Below are 18,885 nucleotides of genomic sequence, written 5' to 3' on the forward strand. Positions count from 1 at the left end.
TCCTTTTCCGTACATGCTTAACATGAAATATGCATATTATATATTATGTTTATCGTAAAGCATTAATGACTGTTATTGATATTAAATTATACGTTAATTTAATAGCTTCTCAAAATTTTGTATATCAAACATGATACAATATCAGCTCAATATATGTATGATAGTGCGTTTACAAAGTCGCAACGTGAAGATTTTTCATGCGTTGAAACACGACTCCAAAAATATGTTCAAGGCGAGAGAAAACAAACGCCAGAAACCTGTCGTTCCATGTTGCGGCGGACACGTTTAAGAGGAATGAAGATATATCTTAATTATTGCACTTGCCACTCGCCAATTAAGCGTGAAATTAACAAACATTTTGGCTTACCAGCCACCGCAAAGGTTTCAATTTTCTGAATGTGAGACGGCAAAAGTCTATCAGAGCGGTACTATACATCGGTAACATGATCTCGCAGTCACACCCACTGACAGTTTCTAGGGAACTCTGTCTGCGCTTCACAAAATCCTTCGTATAAATCAAATAAAATGGCACTTGATCTCTGAGGCAAACATTTTAAGGAGCAATTCTATATAAAAAAATTATTTATTATTATAATTAAAGATTTTTAATCATATATATTTTATTAGCTAAAAAATTATTTTAAAAATCGATTTGCGCGATGGAATTACGAGTAGATTATAAGTTTAAAGTTTAAGAGAAATTTGTGTAATTTATTTTGTTATTTTTATATATATCGTGTGCATTAAGATAATCTCATTAAAATCATAGTTTATATCAAACGAAGGAGCAAGTACGCGCCGAAATGGCGGTATGATGTAAATTCGCGGATATTCGCGGGACGCCGCTTCTTAGCGGTGTCTAATAATATACCGAAGACCTAGTTTTTGTTTTGGGCAACGCACTCAAAACGATCTTATTATTATATACGATAATCCGTAAATATGTGCACCGCACATAAGAAAGATGATCTTCGTAATAACTATCAGCGTCAAATAGTCACCGAAATAGCGGTTTAATAGCATGAATGCATTTGTCGAATGCATTAAGCAGTGTCACATTATCGAATTAATTGTAGACAATAACGTATAGTTATTAAATTAAATGTTACACATTTTCCATATGATATAGTCATATATTTTTGTGAGCATTACTTTTGTTGCGCTTTAAATCAACTAAATGATTAATTGAACTCATTTTTAACATGATATAATCATAATGTATAAAAGTATTTTTTTAAATTTGAGTTTGATATTTAGTTATTTATTATTTAAATAAGTGTATTTTTATGCCTTTCAACCGGATAAATTCAGCCGAAATCTATGACAGCTTTCTTTTTCTCTCTTCTTTCTATTAAATTATGTCAGACTTTATAACTGAATCAATTTCGCATCACATCTGTTACCTATCACGATTATTAAACGGCGTTCCGTGGCAGTGACAGAAATTTATAGTACCCTCATTACCACCGTTTAGTGGTCGCTACCGTCTCGCGATACGAGATCATTAAAAGCTCCTTCCAGAAACGCACGTGCTTGCCAAGACCCGCCCAGAGGTTTGTGCGATTGGTTAATCTCGCGATGACGTTGTGAGCACGTGGCTTTAGGATACCGCCTCAAGGAACGAAGAATTTGACTTGAGTGCCAAAAAAATATTGTTGGACACCGTGAGTAACCCCGACAAAACAGTCACTGGTTTCGGCTCTAATCTTCCGAACAGATCAAGGGGGGTACCAATGTAACCAGAGAGCTTTGTTGTTGATTCTTTCGGTTATTGTTGCCGGTATCATCGTTTTCTCATGTTTCATTTAATTAAAATGTAAAAGTAATATATATTAGTAAAAGGGGATGCTATAGTGAAATACCAAAATCGTGCAATCAAGCTTTGGTGAAGTTCTATCGTAAATTGACTAATTCTTGGAACGCCGATTGAATAACATAAGCCGCGTTTTTTTTTTTTTTTAAGAAAAGTGAGTGCTATTCAAGAGATTAATAAAAAGAACTTAAAAATCTAATCCTTGAAGAACTAATATCAGTTGAAGAATTAATTTCGAGCGCGGGGTATTCACCCGAGAATATATCGGAGACAATTTTATATAGATGCTATTAGCAGAATATTCCGAGTATTGTCTTGACAAAATATGTTTAAGATGTCCGATGAAGAGATGAAAAAATCAGATTCGTCAAAGGGAACGAACGACTCTGCGGAAAATCCGAAATTGTGCTCTTTCAGCATCGAGAGACTACTGGCACCGAGCAAGATAGATGAAGAACAAAATAAGTTCTCACAACACACCGACTTGTCTTTGCTTTGCCAAGAAGGTGAGTGATAAAAAATTTTCTAATCTCTATTACGGTCGGTTGTTAATCGTCTTTAAAGAAACTAATGAGTAGTTTGTTTCCGTTTTCTTTTTATTCAACAAATTCTTGAATTATTCTATTATTGTTAAAAATTGTTACTTTTGTCTCTTCGTATGATATGATTAACAATAATCTCTAATAAGTATTATACTACATAATGTGATATAAAGCACATGATACCATTTTTAAAATAAATTTTTGATTAATGCAATGATATATTTCATTCTTACATAACAAAAGATAATTTTTCTAAAAACGTGCGCTCTTTTTTAACTGTAATAGATTTTGTAAGCAATCTCGATGTAACACACAATCCATGACGAGGATTAAATAAATTAATCACATTTGCCAGATAATGAATTGGAGACGAGAATGGTTGTTGCACCCGATTCATCCATGTCAATGGCGGAGGAAATTGAGCTCGACGATACTGACATGGTATGCTCGACATCTCCTGAGCCAGAGATGTATTATGGTGAGTTTCATTAGTATCATTACGCTCTACTACATTTTCAGACAATCGCATAAATATCTACGATGTAATGTCTGAAAGAACATTCTCTTTTTCTTATTGCTTTAATTTGAATTAAAGCAACGATAAAGAATATTTTTTCAAGAAGCAAATATTATAAAAGAAAACATTAAAAAATTGACATTGATATAACTGTATCTCACTTTTAATCGCATTTTTTAGTCAAAATTGATTAAGCAGATTAAGATCAACATTTATTTAGAACTACTTTCTCGGCTCATTTATTATCACAATAAGATATATTTAATATTTAAAGAAGTATCTCCAAAGAAATAATGGATACATTTTATTCTTTAAATACATCTGTTAAATAAACAATGTCTTAAATGTTCAACAGCATTTTTATTAGATATGTGCGAAAATAATTTCATTTATATGAACGCCAATGCCAAAATTTACACAGGTGTAAAACACTTGTATTTATTTTGTTAAATCCCCTAATTAATAAAGACATTTCGAGCGAAAGCAGACATAAAAATTTGGGAAATATTTGAATTTGTCGATAATAGTCATTGAAATTATTACAGTCAATAACGCTACATATATAGATACATTTCGTTGAGAAAAACTTAATTCACGTATTTATTCTTTCAAATCAGATAAAGTCATGTTCATTGATATTCGCGTTGTACTGTTTTTTAACCGTCAAATACTACTTACACGTGTGATATGTCAAAGTCATTTAATCAAATGTTATTAATATCTGCGTAGTATCGTAGTTGCGCAAATTTAACTTAAAAAGATTCTGATATTTTAACAATTCTACTAAAGATAATCAAATTTCTAAACATTATAATCTATTCACGTTGATTACGTATATTTGTTTCGTGTCATTTATGATATGTAATTTATATGATAAAATGTGAAAATATCACATTTCGAGAAATTATTGCGCTAGTTTTAAAGATAGCGTAAATAATCTGCATTTTCGATTTTGATTTCAAAAGCTTAACTTATTCGTAACTTTGTTCTGCCACGTGCGGTATTTTGAATAGGCCAATTATTATCAGGCACGGCCATCAGCTGATAGCAAAGCAATACTATGTTGCTCAACTCAGCCTTGTATTCAAACAAGACGATTTGACTATTTTTCCAGTATTGCGATATACAAATGTCGGTCTCCCACTCTTCACAATTCGCATGTCTAATTTGCGCAAAACGAAATTAGCTATATAGTGATGGTCTTTACGGGAGATCCCTACTTGTATCGTTGAATATGTCGAGGAAAGATAAACTCACCTCGAACAGTAATTCGCGTGTATTTTATTTTACTCGAACTCGAACACGCACTCTTATTCAAGTAAAATGTCTCACGTCGAAGATTTCCAAAGATGGATCGGCGAGGTGATGCCGAGAATTATCGAGAATCTTGGACTGGACGTCGACAAAGTTCGGTACGAGATATTCGAATTTGGCCACATTTGTATTATGTCCAACTTGTATCGTGTAAGCCTGCAGTTTGAGAACAAGACAAACGGACAGAACGAGAAATTGTCTATGATCCAGAAGAGACCCATGCTGGGCTTCAACCAGGTTGCAAAAAGCTCGCCAAGAATTATATCGGCCATCCGCCGGAACCGATTTTCGGTTCTTGGATCGGTTAGCTGGAAACATTATTACGGATCCTAAAGGAACTAATTGTTATAAAATCCACACGAGACTCCTCTTGCGGTAACGAATCTGTAAGATCGCGCGAAGAGGACCGTCGCCTGTAGTGAGTTTGATCCATTACTTCCTGCAGGCTCCACGCCTACTCAATGTTTCTGCTCTTCGTCCACTATTTATCTGTCTCCCCTGCTAATTCTACCATGGAAATGCGCGGCAACTCTCTTACTTACAGTAAAAGAACGGTGCTAATAAGATTTCTTCGAAATTCTTTCGAGATGTTACTTTTAAAATGTGCTAAATCACTGGAATTGTTTGAAATTTAAATCGCATTGCACTTCTGTAAACTTGAAAGTTCGGGAAAGCTTCTCTTAAAACGTAACGATTAATTTATTATTATTACACATGCAGTTCATTTTATACACTACTATAATTTGCTCAGCAAATTTTTCAGATAAAATTATTTCCGAGAATAATTACTACCAACATACGATTGCTAGAAAGGCTAGAGACAGTATTGCTTTTAATATATTTCAATCGTTATTCGACGCGGCACAATGGAAAACCGGCTTACGTTTTACGGATAATTAATATGAGAATCGAGCGACTCAATTTCGCGACATCTCACACATCCTCGAGGACCTTAACGACTAATTTCCATCCGAGGGCACGTAACTGCATCGTGATTTACACGCCGTAATGGCCGACGCGATAAATTCGAGATCTAAGGAAAGAACAATTCTCCGTTTGCGCCGTGTGTTGGGACTGAGATATGTGGGATGTCGCGTTCAACTACAAAGCCGTCAACGCAGCACGTAAATCTTCGTGAAAGAACAGCATAAAGAGCAAGGGGTGATACCAGAGAAGCGCTTCTTAAATGAGCCCATTATGATATCGAGCGATAATTTTGCATTCATACATCAACACCTATATCGGTATAATTTTAATTTTTTATTCTCAAATATTATATCTATCAAAATATTAATGAATGATGTTTTAAAATAGGGTGTGTCGTAGAAATTTCAGTATTAATCTGACATCTTTTTAAGAGTGTCAGATTGAATTTTCGAATATATTTTCTTGCCTAAGTTATTAATAAGTTCGTTGATTTAAGTGATTTTACTGTTTGGATATTAAGATCTTGAGTGGTAACAAAAAACCCAGTCGTAAAGTCATTTTCGAGGCAGATTTGCCAATCGTCGCGGCTCGCGTGCGGATTAATTATACTCCGGGGTCGATTGCGAGTATAAAATGGCTATAGCAACGTCAGACGAATGAGATTTGGCCGCGCTTTATCGCGCACTTCTGCGTGTCCTCGTGCCATTCGTCACCGAATAATTAGGGGACAAGTTCGCCGTGGCTCGCGGCAATTAGGTAAACTAGAAGGCGTGGTATTCTATTTCCGCGACGTCCAACGTGTTCCTGTCCCTCGAGCTTCGCTCCTCTTTGCCCTCCGTGTCGTCGACTCCTTTTTGCGGCCGCTTCCTCCGCATGCACCAATCCTTTCCTACCGCTTTCCAGAGCTCGTTCGTCAATGCAACCGAGTCAGAAACTCGACGACAAATGAGCCGTATGCGAGACTCGCCCGCGCCCTTTGCAGACTTTTTTCTTCCTCTTTTTTCCGCATCCTTCCGGTTGCGCGAGAGCAGATTGTGATAATTTTATATGCATCGCATCTTAATGGTATATCATAATAATCTTCCAGAATGTTATTTAATATTTTTAAATTCGAAATATGTATAGCTGTGCAAACGATGAGCAATCGAATGAGCTATAAGAAAGTTATTATTTTTTTTAATGTTGGAGGGGCGAACTTTACACAGGTTAAACAATTTTTATCAACTTGTTTTTTTTATTGTTCATTACTGCGTACTGATGTGTAACACTTGAAAAAAGTAATGCTAATATTTATTAGAACAAAAAAATTTGCACGTTCTCATAATATATAAATGGAGTTTCGATACCATAATTTGCAAGCGTATACTCAAAAGCGCTATACGGTAATCCAGAAACGAAATATTACCACTGCTGCAACGGCGGACATGATTCTCTTTTAAGACATGGATAACTGCATCGAGTGTGCACGTCGGTATAGTGCGTTTCGCGCGAAGTGAATTAGAGGCGGTACAGTTTTAGCCGACAATTCTGCGGTACGGCTATAGGCGAGAAAGCCACGAAAAAGGCGGGAGAAACGCGACAATTACGTCGCCATCTGACAATTAGTAGCTAGTAAACGGCGCTTCTTGGCATAATGTCGCCGCGAATAGCTTTTTCGGAATATTTATTGTCGTGGGCACACGAGAAACCACCTGAACCGTAAGTTGAACGGCTCCTTTCCGCTCTTCTGAGTAGAAGTTTAATAGTTTTCGACTCTATCGAAATAACTTGTGCCAATAGGTTTAAATGATTATGGGGGGGCAGACGTTGTCTTTCTATTTCAAAGTTTTTCATATAATTGCCAGTTCTTATTCTTATAATTTTATTCTAGTTTTAATCTTAAATTAGTACAACTTTTCCACAGCGTATTTAATTATTGATTGCTTTTTTTATTCTTCACAGCGCATTATAGATTTTATCATTATTAATATATATGGTTGATAAATAAGTTGAACAAATAATATTTTTTAGATTTAATATTTTATGAGATTAATTAGTATTGCTGTTTGGAAAAAAAACTTAAAAAATTATTGTCGAAGTATCGAGATTATTTCAGTGATAATCAGTAGAATTAGTAGCATAATATTCTCAGTGTTAATCGCAAGCTTAGTCGGCCGTTGCGATGCCACACTTTTTCGTCGGATGACGAATGGGCAGATAATTAGAAGATGGATCCTCCGACGCTTAAAAGAGCGCGGTCTTGTTACCAACTGTCTAAAAGCGAGCCCGAAGACATTTTTCACGACACGCGGCGCGACATCGTGTACGGCAAGTCTTGTAAGCCGGGATAAATATAAATATAAACAACTTCGACGTACAAAAAGTCCCGAGATTGATGAGAAAGAAAATTCCACGAGGGTAATTGCAGTGCGCTCACATTCAACGGCATACGGGTTCGCGCGTGTTATTTACTCTTCATTCAAAAGCGATTAAAAGAATAAAGATATAGTGTCCGCGACGTGTATACAACGGGTTTCAAGTGAATGATGACGCGATTTCGATGCTCGCATCAATTACTCGCATTCCGCTGCGACTTTTTCGTTTCCATGCATATTGAAGAACTTACGCGTTGTAATTTGCAGTTACTTAATCGGGCCGTATTTGAGATGGCTTACTTTCGATACCGATATATGCATCTGATCATCAAAGAGGCGTTTACGCGACGCAAGTATTAAGGCCCGATTGCACCTTTCGGTGTCATAAGTGTCATCGTTGATACATGCCGTTGTTAATTGCTTGCAAAATAGCTTAAAGAGTAAAGAGCTCGTATCTCAGCGGAGCTGTTTTCTTCACGTTACTCTTATCTCGATTTAAAAAAAAGGCGAAATATTTTTACAGAAGCATGCACCAGTAGCAGTGGTGCGAACTCAACCACGAGCGCGGACAGGGACACGCAGGAGAAGACCGCCGCTATTAGCGACGACGAAAGGAAGAAGAGGCCACGCACGGCGTTCACCGCCACGCAAATTAAATCCTTGGAGGCGGAATTCGAAAGGAACAAGTACTTGAGTGTGGCAAAACGGCTGCAACTGAGCAAAAATTTAAAGCTCACGGAAACACAAGTAAATATTTATTACTTATCTTATGTTAATACACATATTTTCAATAATTCCTTCTTAACTGCTTTTTAGAAGAAGCTATATTTATTCACAATTTTAATTTAAAACTAACAATAAGTCCCATAAATCCCTTTTATCCTAATGCTCTTACAAACGCTCTATTAATTCTAATAATAATATATAATAATAATAAATAATAGCTGTTAATTCTCATTTTGCTGCCAACTATTCCACTATATTTTTATGTTGCGTTTAATTGGATCAGAACACGGAAGATCGATGCGGTGTTATCCTAAAATAGGATATTGTACTCAATAAATTGCGATAATGCCTTTGACTTCCGTAGACTTTCCTCAGCACCTGAAAGAGTTTAAGTCTCTTGTACTTCGAGTTCTTTAAAATCAACTGACTCTAAATTATGAGCCTGTGAAGCACCATATGTGCAGGCGCCAGGTCACGGCGCCATGGGGGAGGATCGTCCTTTAAAACCAATTAGCACTTCTACCCTTCTTTCCCGCGAACTGTTATGGAAGGAAACTTTTTATCACGTATTTAACCTTTTTCCGAAAGTTTTTTTATTCTACATAACCGGAACTCGATATGTTATATTAGTGTTTAAAATATAATGTAAAGAAAGATTTAGGCAAAAGTATTTCACGGAATGGAAGAAGCAGCATATTAAAAATGATCGTATAATCATATTCATATAAATGTGATAATTTAATAATTTCATAATTTTAGTCTAAAACGCATGATTTGATAATTTTCCTTATGCGTTGAAATCTCGCTCCAATTCCTGCATCGGTATAGGAAATATGTAATCACGCCACGGACTTTCCGTGGCGATATTATCTTCTAATATTAACCGGTCCCGAAAGAGCATTCTATAATTTCCCGACATGACGATTGCTCGCAGAGTGCCATGGTTGCCTAAGTCTCGGCAATGTACTTTGTAGCGTGGATACTCGCCCGCGCTTTAAACTAATTAATTTACGACCCGCACCCCCAGAATATTCGCCATCGCCGAGATTGCGCCACGCCGTCATCGCGCCGACCAGTTGCTTGCCGGCAATAATTGCCAGCGCCGGTCGAAATATCGCGAACGAGCCGGATAATTATCTCTCGCAATCGCGGTCGAAAGGAAGAACGATCGGACGACGGATCAGAGGCAAGAAAGAGACGCGTCGTGCCGCAGACATAACTGTCACAATATTTCTCGGAGTTAACGAGCCAGTTCGGGAGAACCCCTATTTTCCCCCCCTTCTCGCAAGCCCGTCTCGTACGTTCCGTCGTCGCGAGGCTTGCATCCGCCGCGGAACGAAATGTACCGAGCGACGGCTGCTGCGCGCCGTCGAGGCGACGAACCGGAGAGGCGTCGATTTTTTAATTAGAATACGTCGTCGGCCCCTTATGTTCGCGAACTGGCTGCTAGAGACTCTTTGAGAAATTTTGATCTGTATAAGAGATGACATTATTTTTCTACGGTATACAATATGCTACTATTTATTAAAATTAGACGTTACAAAAAAGACAATATGTTTTAACAATTTTATGAGAGAGATTTAACATATAAAATTTAATACATAAAATAAAGATTTAAAATGTATTTATCCGTATCGTTTACAAACCTCGTACTCATTTACAAACAATAATGTTATTCTAAAAAAATTGCTATTTCTTTCCTTATTTATATTTAATTGTGGCACATATGTATTGAATTGTCAAAAACTTTCGGAGGTTTGGAAGCTGCAACTTTTAAAAACAAATCCGCGATTAATACTTGATCTCAGTTAGTCTAAATACTCTAATTAACTGACTTCTATGTTTTGTGCATCGCACGTAAATCTTTATTAATTTTATCTTTTACAGATAAAGATATGGTTCCAAAATAGACGGACTAAATGGAAAAGAAAGTACACTAATGACGTCGAACTATTGGCGCAACAATACTATTCGAGCTTAGGAATTCCAGCACCACGACCCATTTTTGTCGGTGATCGTTTATGGTATAGATCTAATAAAAAATACAATCATTTCCAACGAACGCTTTTCTCTCCTTGTAAAAAATATACTGTTTGTCTCACAAGATTTTACTGCTAATTAGATATTTATATAAACGCTACCGTATCTCTTAATTGAAGAATAAGATGCAATTTTGAGCAATTTAAAATAATTTTTAGATATGTTTAATTGTATTAAAAAAAAAATTATATATATATATAGTCCTTGCGTGAATCATAATAAACAATATATCTGCAACTATATAAATATATAAAATGTTAATAAAAATGATAAAGTAAAAACAATAGAAAGTCCATACAAATGAAATTTCAATAAAAATCAACAAAACACGAAACAAAAAACAATACTTTAAGTTTATTTATTTTTCAAAATAATTTTCTCTCTCTCTCTCTCTCTCTCTCTCTCTACAATCTTCCATATCGATATAATAATGCCAAATCCTCTACTAGCTTTGATTTGAAATAAACAATGAAAAAGAGAATTGCAAATCATTGTAAAGAATGTCAGATTGCGATGACAAATTCTTTGAAGTGATCTTTTATAAAATTATGTTTTTTTATCTTTATGTATAATACCTTTTTCGTGGAAAATACTGACGAACTTTTATAATCTTTTCAATCTTTTCAGAAATGGATATGATTTGATCGATTGATTTTGAAAAATTATAAATTTTATGAAAAGTTACGAGAAATTAAAGTTGCAGAAAAAGATCTGACTCTTATTCCACAATTAAAATTCAGAAAAAACTTATTTAGAAAAAGCATTGATCCATTTCAATCATATATGAAAAAGAATAAAAAAGGTGATTTAAACACGTTAATCCCATAATGTAAAAAAGAAACAAAGATAGAGTATTTTTCTTATGATATTGCACTCTCCTTAATCAGTCAAATATAGATTAGAATTTTGTGGTACATTAACGTATGTCTCTTTGTAGGTTCTTCAATTACCCAGGACAACCGCAACCAGGAACATTGCTCCCGCAGCATTTAACACCGTTACCGTTACCCCCTGCATTACCTATTGCTCAACCACTGCCTAGTAATATATCGATGAGACAACAAACATCCATCTTTCAAAACATACCAACCAGTCATATCGCGCATCATCTAACTCAGAGATTGGACTTCAGGCATCGTAATCCATTAAATTAAATCTGTAATCAGTCATATAAAAGTAATTAATCATTTTTTGCGTACAGCAATATGAGGCTACGAAATTGGACTTGTTTGCCAGCGATAACAATCGTTATTTATAGCTATATAGCGCACTTTTTTTTAGTACCGAGATACCGATCGATTACGAAATATATAACTGTCACTATTTTAATTTGTTATTCAAGTTAAATTACATAAAATATCTCTATTTTTATAAAACACATATTATTTATTTATGAATATTTTATTTGGTTTAACTTTAATAAGATTGAAATCAGTGCATGTTTGTATTGAAAAATAGACGAAAAAGATGACGCGTTCTGAGTAATCGAGATACATTACCGAAACAAATAAAGTCAAGTTTATTAATTGATCACCACAAACTCTCGGAACACGTGTTTGTATACATTGCAATACTGATAATTTGGTGCTTGTGTCGAGAGCGTAAAATAAAAATGTTTACCAAAGTCATGATTCCATTGGCCACGCCGATTGTTTTCGTTAAATATATGTATAATAAATTCCACGAAGAGATAACTATCGCCGAACGCATATGTGGAATCATCATCATCCTCAGAGGATTAAATTATTTCATAGTGCAATATTGAAATAAATTAAATCAAAAACATTTTTTAGAGAATAATTTAATTTAAAAATGTAATAAGTACTCGGATAAGAAACATAATATAAATACGCTCATATAAATAAAGTGCTTTTAGCGCAAGATTTTTTGATAAAGCAAATATACCTATTTGGCGTGAAATTCAACAATGTACGAAATTTGTGTAGAGAATAAGATAAGGTAAAAATTAAATGTTACTAGATTTGTATGACTATCTTTTTATATATGCATTTATAAGAGTATATAGTACATGTACAAAATAATTTCTTAATATTACTATATGTATATGTAAATTTAATACAATAATTGTGACGCAACTACTTTCAAAGAAAATGAACAAAATAAAAAAGTATTTACATATTTAAATTAGTGATAAATGTGAAAATGTCGCTGTAAAATTCAATGTATATCATAAGAGTGAAAAAAATAAAGTTAAAAATGAAATTTTGTAGGAATGTGTACAGGATTTTTATAATTTAATAGTTTAATTTACATGAGATTATAGAGATTATATAAGAAATTTTATTATCGTACAAAACTTACATTCATTATCACGAAGCAGAGGGAGATAAAATTTTATTAACTCCCAAAATCTTATCGTCGTGGGCCGCTTGATCCTGAATAATCTTTGCATATTTTTCATTATCCTGTAAATCCTCTTCATCCAGCATTTCCTGCATTCTCTGTTTGTATCTAGAAATTTCCCAAACTTGTATGAGTGGTCTTCGTAAAAAAAAAAAAAAAAATGTTGAACTTACATATAAACATACTTACATTTCACTATCAGGATTATTTTCCTGATTTCTGCATTTATCTAATTTCTTCTCTAAAGCTTTTACCACTTCTCGCGAAGGTGGTTCTACACATTTAGCCATTGAACGTATTTCTATAAAAATTAATTTGTAAATATGAATAACTTATGCAATGAGAATATATGCAAATATCGTGCAGTACATAAAACGTCATTACTTCGCACAGCTTCTATAATTCCACCCAATTGCTCCCTCGAGAATAGTATGTCAGTGACATAATTGTCTAAATTTGCGGAAGCTCTGGATGCCGCATGCAAAGTTGCAGCCAACGCAACTTGGCTTGGAGCATAAAGAAGAACGCTGTCAGTCAGAAAAACCCTTTCTAAGAACTCGTCTATGTGTTGCCTTAATTTTTCAGGATTTTCCAAAGACGTGTACCTTGTCTATAAAAGCATGCACAAGATATTTACTTCTGTCACAGATAAGACAACGTTAACGGAAGACTATGTACCTTTATATCAATCATCAACCCTTCCACAGGTCTAAATGGATTATGAACAGTGAGATTGTAATTCAACTGTTGCATGAGAAGTAATTCATTATTAAGAATTATGTCAGATGCTTTTTCTCTATCCCCCTTAATATTTGCTACAAATTGAGATATAGAGACATTAAATTCTTCAACCTAAAATAGAAGAGTTTTTGTGTGAAAAGATTGAAATTACAAATGACTATAAAAAAAATTATATATCAAGGAAGAGATAATTACTTTACACGCTAGATAAACGCAGGTGACCAAAATCTCTTTCGGATGATAATCCATCACACTGTTTCTGAGATAAAACCTTTTGAAGTAATGTAAGGCAGTGGCTACGGTAGCTCGAGGCATCGGTGGATTGAATCGACGACAGAAATCCCTTAATTGTAATTCATAGAAACGAAGCAATGTGCGCTCATCTGTGTGCGAGAGAAAATGTTCCTCCCTTTCCTCCATCTGCATTATAATCAAGCATTTGTAATTATACTACATGTATTGGTTAATTACATTTGCTAATCGAGATAAATATAGAAAAAATTTAACAAATTCACAATATAATAATAGCATTGACAATCAGCAGTATTTTGTGCACACAAGTATATTTAATTATTATATATATATATATATATATATATATATATATATATAATGTACACATAACCTAGATTTTCATCGACGGTACTTGATCCCGGAGGTCATAAGTACACACAGAAATAGACGTACAGAAACGTTATTTAAAAAAAGCAATAGTTCTAAATAAATAGTTACAAAAAAGTAGACTCACAGTCATATTAGCGCCATGCTTTGCAATAAAATCAGCATTTGTTTTCTCCCTCAAAGCGGTCAAATCGCTCTCATCGCTAAACATCCAGTATTTCTTTTGCGAGCTATACGGGAACATCTTGGGCTACGCGGGCATAAGAAGGAAAAAAACAGAACGTGAATCGCAATCAATCGCAATTATTTGTCAGAATCACGTAACATAAATCAACAGATCAACACGCACCAGCTGAAATTGTAAACTGAAGAATTGGGCAAGCAACAAGCAACACCATCACGCGGCAACCCTCAAACTAAATGGATCCATGATAATTAAACTGTAATTCCATATATTCTTCTGTATAAATGTAACAATTTTGTATATTTTTTTATTAAATATTCATATATACAGTTTATTAAAACGCAATATCCTGAATGCAGTGTTGCACGTTGCACGTGATAAAAGTTTCATCGAAATAAAAGAGTGGACATGCTCGTGTTTTTTAAAGTGAAACTCGTCCACTGGCGCCTCTATGTGTACAAAGACGTACACATTGAACTGCATAGCCATGTTCACGAATATTTACAACGGCCGACAACGGGTAATACGCGATGTACATACTCATTGTCCGGTTCTGATCTATTACAATCACAACCCATCCTTCGAAATGGTTTCCTGTGAAAAATAAAAAATTAAGTACGTTATGCTCGTTATGGGACATTTGAGCTGTCGAGCTTGCGTTCTCGAAATATTTAGCGTATGATATATCACAGTCTAAGAAAATAAGAACAAACAATTTTGTATACGATAAATGAAAATTGTGTGCAAATAGATCAGTTAACACTGACAGATTATGTATATGAACTTAAACAAATTTAAAATGTAAAATTTATTAAAATAATCTAAAAAATATGTTAAAGTAACACAATTTAAACGTATATATTAAATGTGTTAAAATTTACACAGAAAAAAAGCGTGTTGATTTTATCTTACAATCTTATAACTTCAACATAAAAGTTATGTTAATTGTACACATAATTAATTTCAAATTACGTTGTTGCGTTCTCGAAATATTTATAGCGTTTTATGAGATAATTTTTTACAAGCGTTTGCGTGTAGGAAAACGATTTACATCCGAGATGCATGGCTTCTTCTATCGAATGTATTTTACACGATTGTGCATATAATTAATTGAATATAATGGTCATGCAAAGCTTTGCACTTTGGTTTTGTTCTAGATGCATTTAAATTGAAATCTGTCGCGCGAACGTTTATTCTTAGCGCTAAATAGCGCGTTCCGCGAACGCACCCGAAATGTGAAAAGTCCGCGAAAGTGCAGTTGGGAGCAAACAGAGGTGTAGCAGCGCCGCGGCAGTTTAGTTGCTCCCTGAGCGCGCGAAGTTGACCGCGCAATTCACGCGAGTTCTCATTCGCGATCATCGCGATTTCTTGATACATCCGTCGTGGAACATCGACGAGTGTCGGGCGGATCCGTGATCTCGCGAGATTGTGTAAGTACGCATTTTTCGTTCGAGCGTAAACTTCGCATCATCAAATAGAATAAGGCAAGGAAACAAGTGATTAAAGTAATATATTTGCGTTGCACAATTAAAGTAATTTGTAAAGAGAAGAATACTTGTAATACTATAGACGATCGTAAAGGCGAGCATACAGTATTTGCTACTGGAAGTACCGCGGAAAATGCATAGGGCCAAAGCACATATGACAATCGTAGTCGTGGACGTAGGTAACGCACAAGCTTTGGCGTATCCTGATCTGTCAGGTCGGGGACTAAATACGACCGTCGTATATATATATCGCTAACGCCATGTTATGTACTTTGGCCCTTAAGCCCCTTGCACAATGCTAGGCAACAGGCAATAGGAACAGAATCAGAAATCATGTATAAATGCAGAATAACCAGTGACACAGGCAATATACACAGAGTTTCCGTCACGTTGGAAATTCTGTGCCTAGATTGCCTGTTGCCAACCAATCATAGCATTCGAATTTTTTTAGGTTGTAATTAATGATTTTTTGGTTATTTCTTGTCCATATTGCCTGTTGCCTGGCATTGTGCAAGGGGCTTTAATCGCGTTAAGTGTTAAGAACAGACGCGTAGCGCGACGGCGGCGCGGCACGTCGATCTTGTCGCGTGAAGTTGACCGCGCGCGGGAAACGAAACGCTTCGATCCGCCATGTTGATTACGCCGCGATCTCCCTTCGTTCGTTTCCGGACAGTCCGGACACGGGACGGATCGGCTACGGGACGAGTGACGTCGCAACTCGTTTAACTGCGGTAAGAATGAACTATATTAACCTTACGTTCGTTATTTTATATTACCATCTATCGCGTGTAGCACACATTTCACGCTCCGATATTGGTATAGTTCTTGAAAATACGCTGTGTATTCGCGGTACTTGTTCGGCCGAAGGCGCGTCGTCGTGCGGTCAGTCGCGAAATCGCGGATATCTGCCAAGAATATCAATACGCTGATTCGTTTGAAGGCAAAATAATAATTGTAGTAAAAGGCAAGCGTATATATATATATATATATATATATATAGTATTTCCTACTCGAAGTGCGAGAAATGGAGCGCGTACCGTAGTGACGCCGCCGCGCCGCGTCGCTTTCGGCGCGAGACGTTAACCGCGCGCGGAAGACGAAACGCCTCCGCCTTGTTGATTACATTCCCCTTTCATTTACAGAACGCGGCGGACAGAGTGGACAGACACGAGACGGATCGGCTCCGGAATGAGTGGCCGTCGCGACTTATTTAATTAGTAAGTATAACATGTAAATTAACTTTCCATCTAATATTTAATGAGGTACCCCTATCGCGAGAAGTATAAATTCGGCGCTCGGATATTGATAATCGGTTCGAACGCGTTCGAAAGTCTTGTTCGGCCAAAGATCTGTCGGAATCAATCTAGCGACGCCGCGTTTCATTGATGCATTTCGATGCGTTGATTTTTATTTGTGAAGTAACGCTGATATCGAACGTGCTATAATTTTTTTCTCTTATTTCTCCGCTGTTGTAATACGATTAAGTACGCGTCGCGTGTGGTTAATTTCGAGAGTATCGTAGAAAGTATGGCAGAACCGCAATAATTGTATTCTAGTGATTGCTTGTAATCGATTAATTGTAATCAATATTTTGTTTGTTTTAGGAAACAGATGTAAGTGCGCAGAAATATAGCAACGAGGAAAGAAGAGAAGAGGAGGAGCCGAGAAGGCTGCCAGGTGTAACAGATAAGGTAAGCATTTCATAATCTATTTATTAATTGTTAATAATGGAAATAATTATTTATTTGCGCAGTTTATTGTTGTCAGATCACTGTATGTAATAGTGTAATGAATATCTAATACACTGCGTAATAAATAAAATATTTTAACAGCCTTTCCGTAATTTGATGTTGACGACTGTATGTCTCATATACGGTCGTATTCCATTCCGTTTGTTCTTTTTCGAAGAACTTCCTGAACTGATGCACACTAGTGCAATAATTTAGAGTGAAACAAAATATACTTGTCTCAGTCTAACTTATTGCACCAGTTGCAGTTCTGGAAGTCCTTCGAAGAAGAACAAACGGACTTACTTATTCCACTTATTTATTGTTAAAATATTTTATGTTATTAAAATATTTTAGCTTATATTTTAAGATTTTTTTTATAATATCTAATAAATTATGACTTGATTAATATTAATAAATATATATAAAATATTACTTGTTAATATATATACAATATTTCTAAATATTTCTAAATTCTAATTAAAATTTATAATAGTTTAAATTATAAGATTAGGATATCAGGATATTTATTTTAGACATTATTTTTATTTGAATATTTTCATATGTTACAGATCAATCTTGTAAACATATAGCTGTTGTGTGAAAAAAAGGGTTTAGATGGAAAAACCCGAGAGGAGGATGAGGAGGCCTAAGAGAGGTATCGGACAGACATATACGCTGTTGTGTGAAAAAAAGGTTTAGATGGAAGAACCCGAGAGTAGGAAGAGGTGGCCTAGGAGAGGCGTCAGGCGCCGGCAAAACAACATTGTGGTAAATATTATATTTTGCTTACACTTGAATCGTTTTATTTTATCGTGCAGATTTTAAAATAATAATTATAAAGAAAGAAAGAAATAATTTGAAATTTTATAAGAAATTATTTTTGTAAAGATTTTTTTTCAAAAATGTATAATTATTTAAATAAATGTGTAATTGAATGATGAATAAAAAGTTTAATGTGTAAGAATTATTTAATATCAAATTGTTTATTTATACCTATATGTTTCAGGAGATAACGACGCCCAAAGTGTCGCATCGAGGGAGCTGACAACCCGAGAGGACAGCCTGAGAGGAGGGGAGGCCTGGGAGAGGCGTCAGGCGCCAGCGGAACAACTTTGCGGTAAATATTATTTTTTATTTTGTGTAAGAGTAATTTTTTTTGTTTATTCTTGAGCCTTTTTATTTCAACACCATTTGATTTGAAAATAATAGTTAAAGAAAAGGAGTAATTTAATCTTTTGTAAAAATTGATTTTTGTAAAGATCTTTATCGGAGAATGTATATAATTATTTAAGGAAACATCTAATTGAGTAATAAATAAAACGTTCGATGTGATAAGAATTGTTTTAAAATATTAAATTTTTTGTATGTAGGTACGCACTGTTTTAATATGAATTTTATATTTGTTTCTTACAGAATCAACGTAGCTACGTGGCAGATATAATTCCGCTGTTGCGCATCGGGGTCGGTGAGTGATAAATTAACATATATCTATTGAGGTAATTGATAACTGAATTTTACCAGTTAA

At 35.1% G+C, this 18,885-nt stretch overlaps 3 protein-coding genes across 12 annotated transcripts in view; 2 read left to right on the plus strand and 1 right to left on the minus strand.

Annotated features, from left to right (window-relative positions):
* Positions 1-121: 121 nt before the first annotated feature.
* Positions 122-12,482, plus strand: LOC143902588 (uncharacterized). Of its 3 annotated transcripts, XM_077415622.1 has the most exons (6): positions 122-1,664; positions 2,148-2,319; positions 2,711-2,833; positions 7,991-8,214; positions 10,081-10,217; positions 11,171-12,482. In XM_077415622.1, the coding sequence occupies exons 2-6, from the start codon at positions 2,148-2,150 to the stop codon at positions 11,385-11,387; spliced, it is 873 nt and encodes a 290-aa protein (XP_077271748.1). In that variant the 5' UTR covers positions 122-1,664; the 3' UTR covers positions 11,388-12,482. The 3 variants fall into 3 exon arrangements, with proteins under 3 accessions (XP_077271748.1, XP_077271746.1, XP_077271747.1); XM_077415620.1 differs by having other exon boundaries at positions 122-2,319; XM_077415621.1 differs by having other exon boundaries at positions 122-2,319; positions 7,994-8,214.
* Positions 8,201-14,512, minus strand: Cych (cyclin H). Of its 5 annotated transcripts, none has more exons than XR_013258417.1 (8): positions 14,087-14,511; positions 13,534-13,758; positions 13,276-13,449; positions 12,982-13,207; positions 12,787-12,898; positions 12,556-12,705; positions 11,324-11,389; positions 8,201-8,571 (listed from the first exon to the last, which is right to left on the minus strand). XR_013258417.1 is itself a non-coding variant. In XM_077415619.1 (8 exons), exons 2-7 carry the CDS (start codon positions 14,201-14,203, stop codon positions 12,564-12,566), a joined length of 996 nt encoding a protein of 331 aa, XP_077271745.1. In that variant the 5' UTR covers positions 14,204-14,209; positions 14,309-14,512; the 3' UTR covers positions 8,201-11,389; positions 12,556-12,563. The 5 variants fall into 5 exon arrangements, 2 of the variants coding, with proteins under 2 accessions (XP_077271745.1, XP_077271744.1); XR_013258416.1 differs by having other exon boundaries at positions 11,320-11,389; XR_013258415.1 differs by having other exon boundaries at positions 11,254-11,389.
* Positions 14,513-15,426: 914 nt separating this feature from the next.
* The window catches only part of LOC143902590 (uncharacterized), a 74,234-nt gene continuing 70,775 nt past the window's right edge, over positions 15,427-18,885 (plus strand). For 2 of the 4 annotated variants that reach the window (XM_077415625.1, XM_077415627.1), the window contains exons 1-6: positions 15,429-15,573; positions 16,773-16,847; positions 17,235-17,321; positions 17,930-18,128; positions 18,367-18,477; positions 18,774-18,825. The gene's annotated coding sequence lies outside the window, so the exon portion shown is untranslated. Of the gene's footprint in view, positions 15,574-16,171; positions 16,362-16,772; positions 16,848-17,234; positions 17,322-17,929; positions 18,129-18,366; positions 18,478-18,773; positions 18,826-18,885 lie in introns of all 4 variants that reach the window. The other 2 variants (XM_077415626.1, XR_013258418.1) reach the window with 2 other exon arrangements.

Source organism: Temnothorax americanus, unplaced genomic scaffold (assembly GCF_048541705.1).
Source record: "Temnothorax americanus isolate GAGA-0224 unplaced genomic scaffold, ASM4854170v1 Scaffold4, whole genome shotgun sequence".
In the NCBI taxonomy this organism is placed as follows: Eukaryota; Metazoa; Arthropoda; class Insecta; order Hymenoptera; family Formicidae; genus Temnothorax; species Temnothorax americanus.

Bases quoted from the DNA above. Each gene is read 5' to 3' on its own strand.
- LOC143902588 (XM_077415620.1), top strand. From the start codon at position 2,139: ATGTTTAAGATGTCCGATGAAGAGATGAAAAAATCAGATTCGTCAAAG. The intron at 8,215-10,080 runs GTAAATATTTAT...TATCTTTTACAG, and splicing joins TAAAGCTCACGGAAACACAA to ATAAAGATATGGTTCCAAAA. The intron at 10,218-11,170 runs GTATAGATCTAA...GTCTCTTTGTAG, and splicing joins TTTGTCGGTGATCGTTTATG to GTTCTTCAATTACCCAGGAC.
- Cych (XM_077415619.1), bottom strand. From the start codon at position 14,203: ATGTTCCCGTATAGCTCGCAAAAGAAATACTGGATGTTTAGCGATGAG. The intron at 13,759-14,086 runs GTGAGTCTACTT...ATTATAATGCAG, and splicing joins AGCATGGCGCTAATATGACT to ATGGAGGAAAGGGAGGAACA. The intron at 12,706-12,786 runs GTAAGTATGTTT...GGAAATTTCTAG, and splicing joins AATAATCCTGATAGTGAAAT to ATACAAACAGAGAATGCAGG.